This window comes from Salmo salar, chromosome 01 (assembly GCF_965601325.2).
Source record: "Salmo salar chromosome 01, fSalSal1, whole genome shotgun sequence".
NCBI classification, from domain to species: Eukaryota; Metazoa; Chordata; class Actinopteri; order Salmoniformes; family Salmonidae; genus Salmo; species Salmo salar.
In genome coordinates this window covers 65,708,784-65,730,879 of record NC_138291.1, presented here as the reverse complement: position 1 = coordinate 65,730,879, position 22,096 = coordinate 65,708,784, and the positions used below count along the sequence as shown (strand labels likewise).

At 41.5% G+C, this 22,096-nt stretch overlaps 2 protein-coding genes across 3 annotated transcripts in view; one reads left to right on the top strand and one right to left on the bottom strand.

Annotated features, from left to right (window-relative positions):
• Positions 1 to 4,484, top strand: part of LOC106607228 (E3 ubiquitin-protein ligase NEURL1) — an 88,196-nt gene extending 83,712 nt beyond the window's left edge. The window contains exons 5-6 of the mRNA XM_014203982.3: positions 245 to 424; positions 908 to 4,484. Of these exons, the coding sequence (XP_014059457.2) occupies positions 245 to 424; positions 908 to 1,152 (425 nt within the window). The 3' untranslated portion in view covers positions 1,153 to 4,484. The remainder of the gene's footprint in view (positions 1 to 244; positions 425 to 907) is intronic.
• Positions 4,485 to 8,774: 4,290 nt separating this feature from the next.
• The window catches only part of LOC106607224 (SH3 and PX domain-containing protein 2A), a 114,885-nt gene continuing 101,563 nt past the window's right edge, over positions 8,775 to 22,096 (bottom strand). For both annotated transcript variants that reach the window (XM_014203975.3, XM_014203971.3), the window contains 2 exons: positions 14,424 to 14,543; positions 8,775 to 14,271 (listed from right to left, as the gene is read on the bottom strand). In XM_014203975.3, the coding sequence (XP_014059450.1) occupies positions 12,406 to 14,271; positions 14,424 to 14,543 (1,986 nt within the window). In that variant the 3' untranslated portion in view covers positions 8,775 to 12,405. The remainder of the gene's footprint in view (positions 14,272 to 14,423; positions 14,544 to 22,096) is intronic.

Below are 22,096 nucleotides of genomic sequence, written 5' to 3'. Positions count from 1 at the left end.
CAAGCATCCCCCTTTTTTTAAATAAATATTTTATAAATATGAAAATAAGTCTACACCTATTTTTACTTTGTCATTGTGGGGTATTGTGTATAGATTGAGGATTGGTATTTATTAAATAAAACATTTAAAAAGCCTGTAAAGTGACAAAATGTGGAAAAATGAAGGGGTCTGAATACTTTCCGAATGCACTGTACATGAGTTCAGAGCAGTTTGTATGTGACACAATGCTTCTCTGTGCCCTCAGGCTCGTCTTTGCATGCAGACCCTCAGGGGCCGTCAATTCCCAGCTCCCCATCCTGCACCCCTAACACCCCAACACTGAGCTGCAACGACAGCTCTGAGCCCAACCTCAACTCCAACCTGAACATCAACCTCAACACCAGCCTCAATGCCAGCTTCCCACCAGCCTTCAGCAGCTCCACAGGTGAACCCTCTTTCCATTACTACCTTGTCACTCACCAGGTTAGATGTTATCCCGGTGTTTTATTTCACTCTATTTTTCTATTTTCTCTTCTCCCTCCTCTCTATCTCTTGCTGTCTATCGTTTTCCACCTTTGTTTATAGCAGGAATGTGACCAAGAAGGGCAATATTAGCTGCATTTAACGTATTTGTTGAGAGTTTCTTTTGACCGCAATAGGCTGGAAATGTGATATGTATATTGCACAAAAGGTCACACAGCAACCTGATACCTGTTGTTATTATAGTTAAGTCCCTCTCAAAAGGAAGAACACGAGTTATATTGACTCAATATCCTGCAAAGTGTAAACATAGAAGATATCTTTTCAGAGAAGATGCAGTATAATTAGTCCGAAATTGAAAAACGCCTACTAGAAGAAGTACAGTTTCCAAGCTTTACGGTATGACAATTATCCACCTAACACTAAAACCTATTCCATTGTCTCCCAGGTACGACTCCCAGCTCGCCATTCTCCAGCCACCCAGAATCCCCCACTTTCCAAGTGTGCTCGGGCTCTTGGAGTGACGAGTGCACCATCTGTTATGAGAACGTGGTGGACACGGTGCTGTACGCCTGTGGTCACATGTGTCTCTGCTACGCCTGTGCCCTCAAACTGAAGAAGATGGCCAACGCCTGCTGCCCGATCTGCAGGAGGACTATCAAAGACATTATAAAGACCTACCGGAGCACGTAGGATCGGCCTGGCTGTGTAACACTGTGGCTCATTCACAGAGATCATCAAAGAAAACATTGAGGCCTATCAGTGCATGTAGGCCTGACCTGTCTGTGTCACCTATGGCTCAGCTACAGGAGGTTGTTCATCAGAGACATAAAGACATAATTCAGTCTTATTGGAGCATGTCGATTTGGCCTGTCTCAGTATGGCTCAGCAAAATTGAGATTCAGCATCATCAAAGATATCAGAAAAACATGTTGGGGCATAAAGGGCTGGCATTTTACCATGACCTGTCTACTGTACAGTGGAGGCTGCTGAGAGGCGGACGGCTTATACTAATGGCTGGAATGGAGTAAATGGAATGGCATCAATTGGGGAGCATGGGCTTGTGGTAATGTTATGGAAACCATTTGTTTGATGTATTTGATACCATTCCACCTATTCTGCTCCAACCATTACCACCATCCTGTCCTCCCTAATTAAGTTGCCATCAACCTCCTGTTCTGCTGTACCAGGTATGTGATAGACCATTAAAGATATTATAACGATACACAGGAAGAGGCAATGCTGGCCTCTACTGTGTCACTATATCCCAGATACTGGATTGGACTCCACCACCATGGAGGTGGACTTAACCAGGAGGGATCTGGCTCACTCACTGCAAAACAATCATCTTCCACCCCACTGGTGATAGCATTGCTGCTAGGTCATTTCACTCTCCCGAGCCTTGAAGGCAGCAGGGGGAACTATCAACCTATGTTTTTATCAATACCCTAGACCTATCATTCAGAATGTTGCAGTTAGAAATGTATTGTACAGCACAGACAATATCATGGAGAATTGTGTCTGTACAATACATTTCCATCTGTGACGCTCTCAATGTTCTGACTGGTTGAATAATACCCTTTGGACAAGTGACTAATGAATGAAGAGGACAGCTTTTTATAGTTTGGAGAAGAAAGTGGTATTGCCATGAAAAAGGGATGTTGTAATCAGAGGAAGTATTTTACCTGTGAATAGCAAGGGGTATAGTAAATAGCTGTGTGCCTATGTTGCACGAATAACCTCTTACATGCATTCTCTACCCAGTCTCAAAGACACTACACTCCAAAAGGGTTCTTCGGCTGTCCCCATAAGAGAATCCTTTTTGGTTCCAGGTATAACCACTTTGGGTTCCATGTAGAACCCTATGTGGAACCAAAACGGGTTATTGAAAAGGTTATCCTATGGGAACAACCGAATAACCCTTTCAGGTACTAGATAGCACCTTTTTTCTAAGAGTGTATGGAAGATCACATTCAGGAGAAATGTGAGAATGCAGTCAGCCAATCAAAAGGTTATAGAAGGTGGATGTGGATAGAGGATGTTCTTTGTAGTCTATAGTGAGGGAGACGTGACCTTAGACTTTGACATAGTGTAGTAGGGGCGCCTTGGTCCTGTGTGTGTGTGTGTGTGTGTCTGCACAACATTTAGTGCACAGATAACCTTAGCTCAAAAACAACAGATACAGTGAGCTCCAAAGGTATTGGGACAGTGATGCATGTTTTGGCTCTGTACTGCAGGATTTTAAATGATACAATGACTGAGGTTTCTGGTGTAGACTTGTCAGCTTTAATTTGAGGGTATTTTCATCCATATCGGGTGAACTGTTTAAAAATTACAGCACTTTTTGCACATAATCCCCCCATTTTAGGGGACCAATAAGTATTGGGACAAATTCACTTATGTGTATTGAAGTAGCAAAAAGTTAAGTATTCGGTCCCATATTCATAGCAAGCAATGACTACATCAAGCTTGTGACTCTACACATTTGTTGGATGCATTTTCTGTTTGTTTAGGTTGTTTCAGATTGTTGTGTGCCCAATATAAATGAATGGTAAATAATGTATTGTTTCATTTTGGAGTCACTTTTGTTGTAAAAAATAATATAATGTTTCTAAACACTTAAAGGTAACCTTGTCCCCAGGATAATTGCTAGAGAGCCAGCTGTTGGAGGACGTTATGGTAAAGGAAACAGGATGTCTTGGTCACATTTTGTCTCTTTAGTTAGAAAGTCTCTGTATGATATTTTGCCTTCATACTGTGTTTTTACTGTTTACACAGGAAACTGTATTCACATGTGTGGAGGTCAAGGATCAAGCTACAGTAGCTGGTTATTGTTGCACAGTATGTGAGCTTTAGACTTGCATTGCAATCATTTAAAACAAACTATTTATCTAATCATTAAGTTTTCATACTAATACAGTGTTTTTAATCTATAATGTTTCAAAGACAACAATCGTCAGGTACAAGCTACTTTTCAGGTTCAGAAAACAAGGTTGAATTATATCTACATTTTCTTAAATGTGTTTTTTCATGGTGTCAAAATGTGCCATCTCATCCCTCTGTTACGGAAACTGATCAAGGGAACTGTTAGTTTGAATATTATAGAAGAGTATTCGTGTGTGCCTTTTGGAGAAGAGAACTGATCAGTTACAACACTGAAATGTTCAGGCAAATGAATATTCAGGTGCATATTTATCCCAGTTCACTCCTACATGGGAATGAAGACTTGCGTCCAATCACACATCCCATCTATTGATGTAAAAATAGTGTGTTTTAAAAGCCAACATTTGAGTGTGTATAATATGTACTGTATGAAGTTATTCAGCGCTATTAATAGAAACTGTTTAACACAAGCCTCTGTCATTGTATTGTATAATACTGGATTAATCTTGCGCTTGAGAAGTGGTTTGCTTTGACTTTTCGAAAGGTTCAGTTTTTCTGACCAAATTAGGACATACAGAGATCAACCATGATACATTTTAACAGAGAAAATTATAATAATGATAATGATTTTGTGTTGTGCTGTATGATAATTATTTATTTTTCAATCATATCATGAATTATCACTGTTTGTTCTTTTGACATCCTGTACAACACAATACAAAGTGTACAGGTCTTTTTCTATTGTTTAATTTCCACTGACCTACTAGTATGGGTTGAAATAGGATTTTCCATAGCCAAACGTGACTTTTTAAGTCTCACCCAAAGACACTATTAAATATCAATTTTTCATCCTCTCCAACTCTCCAACTAGAAATGTCCAATCTTACATTGCAACATTGTGTTGTACTGAAACATGGACATAAAACACATCGTTTCATCCCATTATTTTATATTCACTATCTATAATCATAAAATGTGACCAAATATTTAAAGGTACAGACACATGAGACAGGGTAGAAGTATTGCTTTTAGAAGCAAAAATCAGGTCATTGGTCGAACTACTTTTGATTGGTTATAATTTTGTCGAAACGTCCCTCTGTGTAAAATAATGAATAATAAAATAATACTTTTCTGATTTGCAACATTATGGTCATTGTGTGAGTCAGATGGATGTGACTTTAACACCTCAAACTAAGTTAAAGTTGTTCCAGGCAAACTCTAATTTGCCTACACATTACACATACAGTACTCATGAAATAATATGCATCATAAGCCGCTATAGCTATATCAGCAATGTCAGTTTATGTCAACTTACTTGTCATGGTTATTACACTTGCAGGGATGCTGAGATTTGCTAGTCCATTAGTAGACAAGTTACATATGATTGTACCAAAGCTGAGTTTTCATAACTGCTGGTTACATCTCTAATGTAATGTGTTGAGTGCACTCTACAATGTAGAGTTTTGTTAATAGTGATCAATATATACACCTTCCTTGCATTTAAACATTAAAATAGATCCGCAACCTTAGGGCAATGCTCCAAAAATATAAATAACATCCATACACAATCATGCTGCACAGTAGTATTCTGGTCTTCAGTCTGTGCATGTGAAAAAACAAAGCAGAGGGCTACAGTAAACAGTCATAACTCACACAGAGACTGTTTAGAGCGGAGGCATGTAGACCTGGCCAGAGTGAACATCATCTGTTATTTACTACCATGCCTTAGCTAGGCTGGCTGCACTAGTGTTTTATACTGCAGTCTAATATACATAAATAGAGCCCGTGATGGCTGGACATTAAACAAGCAGCGGCAACCATTTTTCATGGCCCAAGTTTCTCAAAAGTGAGGGGAGACACAGCCACTGTGTGTAAAATTGACATGGACACAGTATATCTCTCTTTTCTACACACAGACTTTCCATTTAGACCTCTGAGTGAACCTGGGCCTCATTCAAACATGCCGGAAAGTTAAGGGTTTTGGCGGCAGACATTTGAGTAATATTCCAATTGTTTTTTTCCACCCTTTGGGTGCGGTTGTTGGTGAATGAAAGTAAAGTGAATTGATATTGTCTCACTATCAAACACTTATCAAAGCTGTGCGCTGTTGGTTCAGTGTAATTGCTGGACATTTGAGCTCCAAAACTCTAGTGGTAGTCTCCAAAGGTGTATTTCATTAGTATGTCCTTGTCCGGTATGTAAAGCTGTTGTCAATTCTAGGTTCATAGCTCTCTTAAAATAATTATGTTGATATTAAAATTCTGTATCGAACAAGTAAGCCATAATCTAATGGTAGAGTGTTGAAGCAAGGACTTGAGAGTTACATTTGACTGAGCTGTTCTGGAGTGCTTATGCTGCCCCCTTTTGAGCATATAGGATTGTAACAATGAATCAATCAAATGTATTTATGAAGCCCTTCTTACATCAGCTGATGTCACAAAGTGTTGTACATAAACCCAGCCTAAAACCCCAAACAGCAAGCAATGCAGGTATAGAAGCACGGTGGCTAGGAATGAATATGGTCCAGTATGCAGCTTGAAGGCTTAGAGGCCATGATTATTTTCATCAATGTGTCAAGAGATATAGTACTAAAAAAACTTGAGTGTCTCCCTTGATCCTAGGTCCTGGCAGAGTTGTGCAGACTCAGGACAACGGAGCTTTGGAGGAATACGCAGATTTAAAGATGAGTCCGCAATTTGCTTTCTAATGATCATGATCTTTTCCTCAAAGAAGTTCATACATTTATTACTGCTGAAGTGAAAGCCATCCTCTCTTGGGGAATGCTGCTTTTTAGTTAGCTTTGCGACAGTATCAAAAATACATTTTGGATTGTTCTTATTTTCCTCAATTAGGTTGGAAAAATAGGATGATCGAGCAGCAGTGAGGGCTCTTCGATACCTCACGGTACTGTCTTTCCAAGCTAGTCGGAAGACTTCCAGTTTGGTGTGGCGCCATTTCCGTTCCAATTTTCTGGAAGCTTGCTTCAGAGCTCGGGTATTTTCTGTATATCAGGGAGCTAGTTTCTTATGACAAATGTTTTTAGGGGTGCAACTGCATCTAGGGTATTGCACAAGGTTAAATTGAGTTCCTCAGTTAGGTGGTTAACTGATTTTTGTCCTCTGACGTCCTTGGGTAGGCAGAGGGAGTCTGGAAGGGCATCAAGGAATCTTTGGGTTGTCTGAGAATTTATAGCACGACTTTTGATGCTCCTTGGTTTGGGGTCTGAGCAGATTATTTGTTGGGATTGCAAACGTAATAAAATGGTGGTCCGATAGTCCAGGATTATGAGGAAAAACATTAAGATCCACAACATTTATTCCATGGGACAAAACTAGGTCCAGAGTACGACTGTGGCAGTGAGTAGGTCCGGAGACATGTTGGACAAAACCCACTGAGTCGATGATGGCTCCGAAAGCCTTTTGGAGTGGGTGTGTGGACTTTTCCATATAAATATTAAAGTCACCAAAAATTTGAATATTATCTGCTATGACTACAAGGTCCGATTGGAATTCAGGGAACTCAATGAGGAATGCTGTATATGGCCTAGGAGGCCTGTAAACAGTAGCTATAAAAAGTGATTGAGTAGGCTGCATAGATCTCATGACTAGAAGCTCAAAAGACGAAAACGTTGTTTTTGTTTTTGTAAATTGAAATTTGCTATTGTAAATGTTAGCAACACCTCCGCCTTTGCAGGATGCGCCGGGGATATGGTCACTAGTGTAACCAGGAGGTGAGGCCACATTTAACACAGTAAATTCATCAGGCTTAAGCCATGTTTCAGTCAGGCCAATCACATCAAGATTATGATCAGTGATTAGTTCATTGACTATAACTGCCTTGGAAGTGAGGGATCTAACATTAAGTAGCCCTATTTTGAGATGTGAGGTATCACGATCTCTTTCAATAATGGCAGGAATGGAGGAGGTCTTTATTCTAGTGAGATTGCTAAGGCGAACACCGCCATGTTAAGTTTTGCCCAACCTAGGTTGAGGCACAGACACGGTCTCAATGGGGATAGCTGAGCTGACTACACTGACTGTGCTAGTGGCAAACTCCACTAAGCTGGCAGGCTGGCTAATAGCCTGCTGCCCGGCCTGCACCCTATTTCATTGTGGAGCTAAAGGAGTTAGAGCCCTGTCTATGTTCGTAGATAAGATGAGAGCACCCCTCCAGCTAGGATGGAGTCCGTCACTCCTCAACAGGCCAGGCTTGGTCCTGTTTGTGGGTGAGTCCAAGAAAGAGGGCCAATTATCTACAAATTCTATCTTTTGGGAGGGGCAGAAAACAGTTTTCAACCAGCGATTGAGTTGTGAGACTCTGCTGTAGAGCTCATCACTCCCCCTAACTGGACAGGTGTGTGCTTTTCCAAATCATGTCCAATCAATTGAATTTACCACAGGTGGACTCCAATCAAGTTGAAGAAACATCTCAAGGATGATCAATAAAAACAGGATGCACCTGAGCTCAATTTCAAGTCTCATAGCAAATAGTCTGAATACTTATTTAAATAAAGGTATTTCTGTTTAAAAAAAATACATTTGCAAAAATTTCACACAGCCGGGATAAGTCTCTGAATGGCCTTGAGTGGCCCAGCCAGAGCCAGGACTTGAACCGGATCGAACATCTCTTGAGAGACTTGAAGATAGCTGTACAGCAACCTTCCCCCTCCAACCTGAAAGAGCTTGAGAGGATCTTCAGATAAGAATGGTAGAAACTCCCCAAATATAGGTGTACCAAGCTTGTAGCGTCATACCCAAGGAGACTCAAGGCTGTAATCGCTGCCAAAGGTGCTTCAACAAAGTACTGAGTAAAAATTCGGAATACTTATGTAAATGTCGTTTTTTTTAATGATTTAATCAATTTTAGAATTAGGCTGTAAGGTAACAAAATGTGTAAAAGGGAAGGGGTCTGAACTTTTTGATTGCACTGTATATCTTGAAAACTTGATTGCTGACATTTTGGGACTATATCAACAATGGACTAATGAAATAAATACCAAAATGCTGTCATGTTGGTGCTAGCAGGCAGGTTAGGTTGCGCTAAGTATCAACAGCCAATCCAGTAGGGTCAATAGGAAACTATAGTGAGCTTCGGCTGGTCAACAGCAATACAATATTATGGAGTACGCAACAAAAGTTCAGCTCAGAGAGTAATGCACAAGAGGGTGCTATTGATCAGATTCTTACAGAAAAATCCACTTAACTGCTGGGAATCATAGCAGCCTCATTACCTAAAATGAAGACAGATACTCAATCTGTTGCATCTCTTTGCTTCACTGCTTTGAATAGTATGATGCGTTAAGGTTTAAGGCACTTTAGTTTGCATTACCCCCAAGGTGTCCCATACCTTGAAACATACAAGAAGAAGAAATGAAAATAATCATAAAAAATTCTGTAAAAGAATGACATCTTTAAACAAAATGCACACTGAGGTAATGCAGAAAGTGCATTTATTCACAATTAATTCATTATTATTGTTAACATGTAATCATAAAATTAACGTTCTCTCTGCTGAATAATATAAATAACATTTCTGCAATGTAGCAAGCTCTAAAATTAAAGTTAGATTCCATACTGTCCAGCAGACAATGACAAAGGACACTTGTATGCAAAATCAAGCTGGCAAAAGAGGATCATTCATTGGAACCATATTTCAGCAGTCTTGAACATCAGCCATAAGAGGGCCAGCTTCATTAAAATAAATTGAGAATTTTGTGCTTGGGCAAGAAAGTATGTAATGTGACTTATCCATTGATAAATCAGTTCCATTCCATTTTCTGTACAACAGGGTAAGATTAACTCAATGTAACTAGACATTAGTTCAACATAGGGAATGAATTACTTGAAATACTTTATTTAAAGTTATGTAGCTAGAATATATGTTCAAACATAAAAATGTATACTACACAGCATTATTAAGAGAACACATGTTTTATATACTGTATGTGCCTCCTTTTCAAAGGGGCAAGAGTATCAAGTCTTTCCCGATATGAGTTATGAGTAGCACCAGGTGGGTCATTGTTTTATGTATTTGCACTGCTGCCTGCAAGCCCCTTGTGGTATAAATAAAGGATTTTAAATTTAATTGATTTGTTCTCTCTCAGATAAGATCACAATTTATGTTATTGGAATTGGAATTGCTATTCAACACATCGCTGGGGTTTGGTTTTGAACACAAAAGCATAGCCTCAATTCCAATAATCAAGTCAAATATTCCTTCCTCTGGTAAATTAAATGGAATAATGGAAGTGCATAAGCAGCTCATCATTTATTTGTATTTTTTTACAACCTAGCAAACACCTTAAAGGTAGTTAGTTAAAATTGACTTACCGGTACTAGAAGAACATGATTCTAAAGAGCGAAAAAAATGCTGATTTACCACTCCTTCAAATATACAGTAGGCTGACTTATTTTGTCACAAGACCAGAGCAGAAATACACTTCTAAGGTGGTGAATGATACATACTGTACGTATAAGACATTATGTAGAGTGTCATCAAGAAAATCATGAAACATTGATAAAGATTTACATTAAAGCTACAGTGGGATGCAGTTTAATGGTTATTTAAATTCTTCATATTTACCCATTGATTCTGGAAGAAAATTATTATAAATGCCTTCAGCACAACTGTCTGTCTTTGTCATAAACCAAATTTGTCCTAGCCCTATCTCTCAGCTGCACCCAAAACAAGTGGCAGGGACACAGTTTTGTTAATTTTTGTTTTTCAAATCTCAGACTGTAGCTTTAAGAGGTTTCTAATGACTTACATGCTGTAATGAACTGATAGAACACATTCACAAAGCTCTACAACAAGATGCCATACACACATAGCTATATGAAACAATATTACATGAAATATACATTAAGCTTCATAACAAAGTGACTTAAAAACATGCACAAGACATTCTGCAGATGACATTTAACATAAGGTGTAGCAACAGACCTTTTAAATACAACATACAAAACATTTGAAGATAAATGTTTACTTAAACAAAACATTTTAAACATGCAAAAAGCTTTAAAGGCCCAGCACAGCCAAAAACTTGATTTTTCTGTGTTATATATACAGTGCATTCGGAAAGTATTCAGACCCCTTGACTTTTTCCACATTTCGTTGCATTATAGCCTTATTCTAAAATGTATTAAATCGTTTTTTTCCTCGTCAATCTACAAATAATACCCCATAATGACAAAGCAAAAAAGGTTTTAAGATATTTTTGCAAATGTATTAAAAATAAAAAACTGAAATATTACATTTCCATAAGTATTCAGACCCTTTAGTCAGTACTTTGTTGAAAAACTTTTGGCAGGGATTACAGTATGAAGCTACAAGCTTGGCACACTTGTATTTGGGGAGTTTCTTCCATTCTTCTCTGCAGATCCTCTTAAGCTCTGTCAGGTTGGAAGGGGAGCGTTGCTACACAGCTATTTTCAGGTCTCTCCAGAGATGTTTGATTGGGTTCAAGTCCGGGCTCTGGCTGGGCCACTCAAGGACATTCAGAGACTTGTCCCGGAGCCACTCCTGCATTGTCTTGGCTGTGTACTTAGGGTCGTTGTCCTGTTGGAAGGTAAACCTTAATCCCAGTCTGAGTTCCTGAGCGCTCTGGAGCAGGTTTTCATCAAGGATTTTCATCCGTTCATTTTTCCCTCGATCCTGACTAGTCCCCCAGTCCCTACCACTGAAAAACAACCTCACAGCATGATGCTTCCACCCCCATGCTTCACCGTAGGGATGATGCCAGGTTTCTTCCAGACGTGACACTTGGCATTCAGGCCAAAGAGTTAAATCTTGGTTTCATCAGACCAGAGAGTCTTGTTTCTCATGGTCTGAGAGACCTTTGTGTGCATTTTGTCAAATTACTAGCAGGCTGTCATGTGCCTTTTACTGAGGAGTGGCTTCCGTCTGGCCACTCTACCATAAAGGCCTGATAGGTAGAGTGCTGCAGAGATGGTTGTCTTTCTGGAAGTTTCTCCAATCAAGGGACTCCAATCAAGTTGTAGAAACATCTCAAGGATGATCAATGGAAACAGGATGCACGTGAGCTCAATTTCAAGTCTCATAGCAAAGTGTCTGAATACTTATGTAAATAAGGTTCTAAAAACCTGTTTTTGCTTTGACGTAATGGGGTATTGTGTGTAGATTACTGAGGATTTCCTCCATTTTAGAATAAGGCTGTAACGTAACAAAATGTGGAAAAGGGGAAGGGGTCTGAATACTTTGCAAATGCACTGTATATATATTTACACACTATGAGGTTGGAATAATACTGTGAAATTGTAAAAAGTATGATAATGCCCTTTTAGAGTAAAAGCTATTTGAGTAAATTAGTTAATAAACCAATTCCTCTTTGCAATAAGAAATTGCTATTTGTTAAGAAGCTATTTTTGTTTATTTTTGACTATTTTAATTGAAAACAATCACAGTAAGCTACTTAATTTTTACCCAGAAATGATTTGATTTTGAGAAAAAATGGCTGCATTGGACCTTTAAAGAAGAAATCATTAAAAAAAACATTTAAAAAAATTGTATGATCAAATATCATTTGAAGTGAATAATGTTTAGCCCATTGGAGATCATTAAGTAATGTTATCTTATCACAAAAACTCACCATGATCAGCCAAAGCTGTCCAAAGCTCCTCCACTGGTGTCCAAATCCCATTATTCTTCCATTTTGGATTAAAAAGCACATTTCATCAAATCAACCACTTTTGTTTAATGATTTTGTTATACATGTGATTGACCTTTTGCTGACTTTAATGCCAAAGGTATTTGTTCCAACCCCCGGCTGTCTGTGAATAGATAAAATCCTGTCAAAAAATTATACTTTGAAGTACTTTCTTTGTTACTTCAGATTACAATAATAAAATGTCAAGTAATTATATGCAGGATTGGTTGGCCACCCTCAGTTTAGAAAACCCAAAGTATACCACTTCAATGATACTGTAAATTGTCTCTTCTGATTTCCATCTTTACATTGTAAAAAACAGTGTCTTTCCATTTCGATTTACACTGTCTTCCACGGTCTCTGACCTGATTGCACATGCACTGAATATTAGTGTATCACTAGCTCTTCCTTTCCAGGTAATTTGAGGGGACCCAGCCTTTTCGAGGTCGACCTCCATCCAGGATCTGGCAGTACCACCAGCCATTAGGGTTCCTCTCCAGAACCTCCAGAGTCGTTCCTTCGGGGAACCCCATGGTCTCCTCATCACCATGGTAATCCGCTATGGAGACATACACTTCACGGAGGTTGTTGTGGATGAGGTGGGTTTTGGGTTTCACCGTGGAAATAGGTAGACCGTTCCTCTGAGACCCCCGGCCCAGTGATTCGGAGCTTCCCGTCCCGGGTCTGTTACCATTCGGCGCTGGGCACCACGGGGTAGTACCAAAGGAAGCGTTGCGGCGCACGGTGGGACTAGAGCGTGGGTGGTCAGTGGAGTTGAGTGACTCACCCCTCCTAAGGGAGCCTACTGGGTTTGGCCCGTCGATGATCGGCTTGGAGATGAAGACTGACTGAGGCCTGACCACCTGCTGCTGTTTCATAACATTCTTCTGCGAGCCATTGAATAGGCCAAAGGGCTTGGAGGGGATGGGCGGTATGCTCCTCTTTAGGCTCTGGTTGATGTTGTTCAGGGCCTGGACCCTCTGCTCATTCTTCTCCAGGCTGTTGGACTTGCTCAGGCTGCCGAGTTTGGTAGGGGTGCCATCGGACTCTGACCCAGCTTTGTCGTCCAGCTGCCTGATAGGCTCCAGGTAGTAGGTTGGAGCCCAGCCCTCAGTGTCGCCCAAGCGGATGTACCACCAGCCACTCTCCTGCTTCTCCAGCACCTCCACTTCCACCCCAGGAGGGAAGCTCATCTCTGAGTCCTGGACCTTCTCATAGGCATCTGTGGTGCGGTAGAGACTGCAGCCCTCGTCTGAGTCTCCCCGGCTGCCTTTAGAGTAGATGGAGGAGATGTCGGAGGTGCTGTGGGAGGACACAGAGTCCTCAGAGGAGATGACAGAGGCTGTTTCAAAGTCTTCTCCTCTGGAGTCCTTCTTCAGCTGGCCTGTAGGCCTAAGTTGTCTCCGGAGGCTGCCGATGTCCATTTTCTCTGCACTGGAGGCCTTGGCCAGCTGGGGCTTAGGCCTGACCAATGGCTTTGGTTTGATGGAGGACTTAGTGGAGCCCATCTTGTGCTCCTCTTTGTCCTTCTTGGGCCTGGACTGCTGGGAGAGATCTGAGTTGGACTCTGTAGAGGCAGGTTTGGAGCTGGATGCCCCGGCCTCTGCTTTGGTTTGAGACCAGGACTGGCTGCCGTTCAGCTGGATCGTCTTCCCTTTTCTCCTTGCCCCAAACATGGAGTGAGAATTTTCAACCTTGCTAGTCTCCAACGGGGCTCTAATCTTCAGGGAGTCGGAGTCGCCACTGGATTGTGTATAAGGCATCTCTCTGAAAGGCATGAAGCAGTCATTCTCATAGATACACTCCTCTCCCTCAGGCTCCTCCTCTTCCTGCCCCACGTCCTCGGACGACTCGCCCATCTTGAAGGAGGCGCTATGGAGAGAAGAGGCCGGAGATGGCTTGGAGGACAGGTGAGAGCCCTTCTCTGAGGAGCTATCCTCGTTCTTCCCATCCACTGAGGACCCATCTGTCCTGAGGAACTCAAACTCTGACTCCAGATCAAACCCAATGGCAGGAATGTCATATTCTGGCTCCTCGTACACAGGCCTTCCAGGAGATGTAGGGGACTCTGGAGCCTCAGAGTCCTGCTCAGAGTCCTGCTTCTTGACGGGCGGGGCTGGGGGCGGGACTTTGGGCCGGCTCAGAGTGCTGGTTCTGCGGTTTAGGTTGGGCTTCTTTCGTTTGTCGATGTAGGAGCAGGGAGCCCAGCCCTCTTTCTCACCAATCTGGATATACCACCAGCCACCAGAGTTCTTCTCGATCACCTACAAGACAGAACAAAAAGAATGCATGGGTAAGAATAGGCCTCATCAACTACATGCAGTATCTGTTAATTTCAAGAATTTACCTGAACTATGTCAAAAACAATAACACATTGGACATTCATGCACTCCAAAATATACATAAAAAAGCTTACATCTGCTTTCTGCCCTCCATTAAAACTGATGCCATCTGAAATGACGGACTGGAACTCTGCAATGGTGTAGTACTCTGCTTCAACAGTAGGGGGCTCTGGTGGCGAGGGTAAATTGAATCCCTGAGTGGAAAAAATGTTACAGCATTATGTGTATTGCGCAGCTGATACTGTTAAAAGGAAACAATAATAATTGGCCATAGAGTTCAACTTCCAATTTAAAATAATGATCCTGTTAGATGTCGATTTCCGCCTAAATAGACATACCCAAAAGTAATTATTTATCATGAGAAGGCCATAAACAATAACTAGTAATGCAGCAAGAAAGATTACAATCTCACGTTTCTTGTAAATGTTTTTATAATTTGCCTAGTGTACTCACTTTTTAGGACAAAAGCACAAGTACATAGTAAAAATATGATCAAAATATTAAAATATGAAATATCATATGATGTAGTTCCTATTCAACAAAAGTTGAGAAAGAGGCCTTGAAATGACTCAAATGCTTTCTAAATACACGTAGTGTTAAAAATCCTCTCCCCCTGAGTATAGAGTTGCTTACATTTATTGAAAGTCTGCTGCAGTGGGAAGGATGCTCTCCCCGTCTGCCTTGGAGGTGTGAAGTGCCTCTCATGGGACCCTTTACCCGCCAATCATCCCCCTTGACCTTGCCCACCTTGACCTTGAGCCAATAGGAACTTTAGGCCGGAACTGATGTAAGGGCGGTAGGTTGCCTAGCGGCTAAAAGCGTTGGGCCAGTAACCGAAAGGTCGCTGGTTCGAATCCCCGAGCCGACAAGGTGAAAAATATGTCACTGTGCCTTTGAGCAAGGCACTTAACCCTAATTGCTCCTGTAAATCGCTCTGGATAAGAGCATCTGCTAACCAAACAAAAATGTTTTTAAAAATGATAGGAATCAGGTGGCCCATCCCGGGGTCAAAAGTCAGTTTCATTTTTCCAGTGAAAGGAGTAGGCTACTCTACCACAACTGGACATTTCTATCGGCTCTTTTCTGCAAAGGATTCTAAACTCTGAACCTCCCTGTTGTGATGTGAATGCGTCGATGATGAGTAAGTGATTATTTTCACCCACTAGGTCATGCACATAATGTTGTTGAGGGTAATTAGCTTTTTACAATGGTTATTACATGGCTATTACTTTGTACTTATACTTTACATTTTATTATTGTTAATTAAATGGTAAAGTGTTGTCATGACGTTGGCCTGATGGGGGAGGTTTATGACCCCCATAAATACCTTTCCCCTTTTTCCTCTCTCTACCGATGTGACTATTGAAAATCCCTTTGTTAACCTGGAGAGTCTGGTAACATCAAAAGGTGGGAAACTGAATCATATTTCGGTAATCCAACCAGTTGAAAATATGCGTTGGTACTTAATAAATATGATGTCAGATCAGTTGGCGTCTGAGACATTATTACTGATAGGATGACATAAACTGTATCTTGGAAAGTCTACACATTCTAGTTATCAGATTCACATGGAATTGTTGTGCAATTTAAATGTTTAAATATGAAACTATTTGTGAAAAGATTGAATGTAATTTTAGCTCCTAAATGAGAGAATTGGTTTTCATGAGTGAACTATGCTCAACTCAGTGGCCCCGCCCAAGTGAACCGACACTGGTTGTAAACTATGAATCACGGCCCTCTCTCCCAACCCTATATAAGCCCCTTTACGAAAATGTAACTTCCTGTTCCAAGGATGCGAGGACTTACCATCCCCACATTGAAAGGACAAAGACCACCTACAGAACTAAGCCAACCTCAGCAAGAACCTAACGAAATTAGCATCGAATTTCAATGTGAAGGTGACGACCTACACGCCGGAAGGATGAATTTCGACTATATTCGACAGAATATAGCATGAGCTTAAAGTATGGCAACTTGGTATGAACTTTGAACCCTTATTCACTAAAGAAGTGATACCTCCTAGCCGTTGCGGTAGCGCAGCAACTGTAGACGTGGGCTAGGAGAGGACGGACAGAGTATTTATTCTACCACACGACGACGGTACTACCAAGTATCCATTCTACCACTAGACATCCTTCAAAGGACAACCCAGCCTCCCATCTACGACCAACCGATCGAAGCGCGGCTCAGAGTAAATATTGCATTTTCCATTTCCAAATGGCCGGTTATTTAGAATGCATAAGATACTGTATTTACGATAGCATAGCTACCTACGGCCTGATAGAGACACAAAACCTTTTTGCTCCTCAGTCTTCCCGTTCTTTCACTCAAACCCAACCCCCTTTCTTTGTGTAACCAGCTGTCATATCTGTTCTGTTCGCTAGGGATGTTTTCCTTTATGACATCATTTGTAATCAATGTATGATACATTCTGTGTATATGTAATTCTGTGTGATTATTTAGGTATTTAGTAAATAAATAATTAAACCAAATTTTGTATTGCTGATTCAACTTGTTAGCCAGGGTTCGTGAAGATAACCAAGAATTTACAACTTTCAGATGAGACTAAATAAGGTGCCGATTAAATATTGACTGCTACTAATGTAAAAGATTACTAGGTCTTTAAGAGTTTATTCGGAAGATAACAGCTCTATAAACATTATTTCGTAGTGCCCCGACTTTCTAGTTAATTACATTCACCTGATTAGCTTAATTAGGTAATATTAATTACAGAGAAATGATTTTATGGAATAGCATTTCACATCACTTAATCCGGCATAGCCAAAGACACGACAGCGTTTACATTGTTCTTCTGTGTGGTTTGTAGGTTATTAGAGAACTTTGGCAATAGCTATGCAAAAGTATGTGGACACCCCTTTTCAAATGAGTGGATTCACCTATTTCAGCCACACCAGTAGCTGACAGGTGTATAAAACCGAGCACATCGCCATACAATCTCTATAGACAAACATTGGCAGTAGAATGGCCTTACTGAAGAGCTCAGTGACTTTCAACGTGGCACCATCATACTGTAGGATGCCATCTTTCCAACAAGTCCGTTTGTCAGATTTCTGCCCTGCTAGAGCTGCCCCGGTCAACTGTAAGTGGTGTTATTGTGAAGTGGAAACGTCTAAGAGCAACAACAGCTCAGCCGCGAAGTGGTAGGCCACACAAGCTCACAAAACGGGGCCGCCGAGTGTTAAAGCGTGTTGGGCATAAAAATAATCTGTCCTCAGTTGCAACACTCACTACCGAGTTCCAAACTGCCTCTGGAAGCAATGTCAGCACAAGAACTGTTCGTTGAGAGCTTCATGAAATGGGTTTCCATGGCAGAGCAGCCGCACACAAGCCTAAGATTAACATGCGCAATGCCAAGTGATGTGGCTAGAGTGGTGTAAAGCTCGCCACCATTGGACTCTGGAGCAGTGGAAACACGTTCTCTGGAATGATGAATCAAGCTTCACCATCTGGCAGTCCGACGGATGAATCTGGGTTTGGCGGATGCCAGGAGAACACTGCCCTTTCCTGTTTCAGCTTGACAATGCCCCCGTGCACAAAGCGAGGTTAATACAGAAATGGTTTGTCGAGATCGGTGTGGAAGAACTTGATTGGCCTGCACAGAGGCCGAACATCAACCCCATGAATTGGAAGACTGTAGCTCCATCAATGTCAGCATCACTTCCAATCCCCCATATATTTTTCTGCAAATATAAACATATACACATATACATACATAAACACATCCATATACACATGTATTGTATTTTTTATTTCACCTTTATTTAACCAGGTAGGCAAGTTGAGAACAAGTTCTCATTTATAATTGCGACCTGGCTAAGATAAAGCAAGCAGTTTGACACATACAACAACACAGAGTTACAAACATACAGTCAATAATATAGTATAAAAATAAGTCTATATATAAAGTGAGAAAATGAGGTGAGATAAGGGAGGTAAAGGCAAAAAAGGCCATGGTGGCGAAGTAAATACAATATAGCAAGTAAAACACTGGAATGGTAGATTTGCAGTGGAAGAAAGTGCAAAGTAGAAAAAGAAATAATGGGGTGCAAAGGACCAAAATAAATAGATAAATAAATGCAGTAGGGGAAGAGGTAGTTGTTTGGGCTAAATTATAGATGGGCTATGTACAGGTGCAGTAATCTGTGAGCTACTCTGACAGCTGGTGCTTAAAGCTAGTGAGGGAGATAAGTGTTTCCAGTTTTAGAGATTTTTGTAGTTCGTTCCAGTCATTGGCAGCAGAGAACTGGAAGGAGAGACGGCCGAAGGAGGAATTGGCTTTGGGGGTGACCAGAGAGATATACCTGCTGGAGCGTGTGCTACAGGTGGGTGCTGATATGGTGACCAGTGAGCTGAGATAAGGGGGAACTTTACCTAGCAGGGTCTTGTAGATGACCTGGAGCCAGTGGGATTGGCGACGAGTATGAAGCGAGGGCCAGCCAACGAGAGCATACAGGTCGCAGTGGTGGGTAGAATATGGGGCTTTGGTGACAAAATGGATGGCACTGTGATAGACTGCATCCAATTTATTGAGTAGGGTATTGGAGGCTATTTTGTAAATGACATCGCCGAAGTCGAGGATCGGTAGGATGGTCAGTTTTACGAGGGTATGTTTGGCAGCATGAGTGAAAGATGCTTTGTTGCGAAATAGGAAGCCAATTCTAGATTTAACTTTGGATTGGAGATGTTTGATACATACAGAACCAGTCAAAAGTTTGGACACCTACTCATTCAAGGGTTTTTATTTATTTTGACCATTTTCTACATTGTATGGTATCATGTAGTAACCAAAAAAGTGTTAAACAAATCCAAAAATATATTTTATATGTCAGCTTTGCACACTCTTGGCACACTCTTTGCATTTGTTTAACACTTTCTTGCTTACTACATGATCCCATATGTGTATTTTCATAGCTATAGTAAAAACAAAGAAAAGTCCATGAATGAGTAGGTGTGTCCAAACTGTTGACTGGTACCGTACATACATACATATATATAAATACATATACATACATACATAACTCAGTACCCTGTCTTTTAAAGATAATTCGTAAAAATCCAAATTACTTCACAGATCTTCATTGTAAAGGGTTTAAACACTGCTTGCCATGCTTGTTCAATGAATCATAAACAATTAATGAACATGCACCTGTGGAATGGTCGTTAAGACACTAACAGCTTACAGACGGTAGGCAATTAAGGTTAGTTATGAACATTTAGGACACTAAAGAGGCCTTTCTACGGACTGAAAAACACCAAAAGAAAGATGCCCAGGGTCCCTGCTCATCTGCGTGAACGTGCCTCAGGCATGCTGCAAGGAGGCATGAGGACTGCAGATGTGGCCAGGGCAATAAATGGCAATGTCCGTACTGTGAGACGCCTAAGACAGCACTACAGGGAGACAGGACGGACAGCCGATCGTCCTCACAGTAGCAGACCACGTGTAACAACACCTGCACTGGATCGGTACATTCAAACATCATACCTGCGGGACAGGTACAGGATGGCAACAACAACTGCTCGAGTTACACCAGGAACGCACAATCCCTCCATCAGTGCTCAGACTGTCCGCAATAGGCTGAGAGAGGCTGGACTGAGGGCTTGCAGGCCTGTTGTAAGGCAGGTCCTCACCAGACATCACCGGCAACAACGTCGCCTATGGGCACAAACCCACCGTCGATGGACCAGACAGGACTGGCAAAAAGTGCTCTTCACTGACGAGTCGCGGTTTTGTCTCACCAGGGGTGACGGTAGGATTCACGTTTATTGCCGAAGGAATGAGCGTTACACCGAGGCCTGTACTCTGGAGCGGGATCGATTTGGAGGTGGAGGGTCCATCATGGTTTGGGGCGGTGTGTCACAGCATCCTCGGACTGAGCTTGTTGTCATTGCAGGCAATTTCAACGCTGTGCGTTACAGGGAAGACATCTTCCTCCCTCATGTGGTACCCTTCCTGCAGGCTCATCCTGACATGACCCTCCAGCATGACAATGCCACCAGCCATACTGCTCGTTCTGTGCGTGATTTCCTGCAAGACAGGAATGTCAGTGTTCTGCCATGGCCAGCGAAGAGCCCGGATCTCAATTCCATTGAGCACGTCTGGGATCTGTTGGATCTGAGGGTGAAGGCTAGGGCCATTCCCCACAGAAATGTCTGGGAACTTGCAGGTGACTTGGTGGAAGACTGGGGTAACGTTTCACAGCAAGAACTGGCAAATCTGGTGCAGTCCATAAGTAGAAGATGCACTGCAGTACTTAATGCAGCTGGTGGCCACACCAGATACTGACTGTTACTTTTGATTTTGACCCCCCCCCCCCCTTTGTTCAGGGACACTTTATTCCATTTCTGTTAGTCACATGTCTGTGGAACTTTTTCAGTTTGTCTCAGTTGTTGAATCTTATGTTCATACAAATATTTACACATGTTAAGTTTGCTAAAAATAAATATATATATATATATATATATCAAATTGATCAGAAATACAGTGTAGACATTGTTAATGTTGTAAATGACTATTGTAGCTGGAAACGGCAGATTTTTTATGGAATATCTACATAGGCGTACAGAGGCCCATTATCAGCATCCATCACTCCTGTGTTCCAATGGCAAGTTGTGTTAGCTCATCCAAGTTTATTATTTTAAAAGGCTAATTGATCATTAGAAAACCCTTTTGCAATTATGTTAGCACAGCTGAAAACTGTTGTTCTGATTAAAGAAGCAATAAAACTGGCCATCATTAGACTAGTTGAGTATCTGGAACATCAGCATTTGTGGGTTCGATTACAGGCTCAAAATGGCCAGAAACAAAGAGCTTTCTGAAACTCGTCAGTCTATTCTTGTTCTGAGAAATGAAGGCTATTCCATGCAAGAAATTGCCAAGAAACTGAAGATCTCGTACAACGCTGTGTACTACTCCCTTCACAGAACAGCGCAAACTGGTTCTAACCAGAATAGAAAGAGGAATGGGTGGCCCCGGTGCACAACTGAGCAAGAGGACAAGTGCATTAGAGTGTCTAGTTTGAGAAACAGAAGCCTCACAAGTCCTCAACTGGCAGCTTCATTAAAGAGTCCCCGCAAAACACCAGTCTCAACGTTAACAGTGAAGAGGCGACTCCGGGATGCTGGCCAATAATAATAAAAGATTAAGATAGGCAAAAGAACACAGACACTTAACAGAGGAAGATTGGAAAAAGTGTTATGGATAGACAAATCTAAGTTTGAGGTGTTCAGATCTCAAAGAAGAACATTCGTGAGATGCAGAAAAAAATGTAAGATGCTGGAGGAGTGCTTGACGCCATCTGTCGAGCATGGTGAGGCAATGTGATGGTCTGGGGGTGCTTTGGTGGTGGTAAAGTGGGAGATTTGTACAGGGTAAAAGGGATCTTGAAGAAGGAAGGATATTACTCCATTTTGCAATGCCATGCCATACCCTGTGGACGGCGCTTAATTGGAGCCAATTTCCTCCTACAACAGGACAATGACCCAAAGCACAGCTCCAAACTATGCAATAACTATTTACGGAAGAAGCAGTCAGCTGGTATTCTTATGGAGTGGCCAGCACAGTCACCAGATCTCAACCTATTGAGCTGTTGTGGGAGCAGCTTGACCGTATGGTACATAAGAAATGCCCATCAAACCAATCCAACTTGTGGGAGGTGCTTCAGGAAGCATGGGGTGAAATCTCTTCAGATTACCTCAACAAATTGACAACTAGAATGCCAAAGGTCTG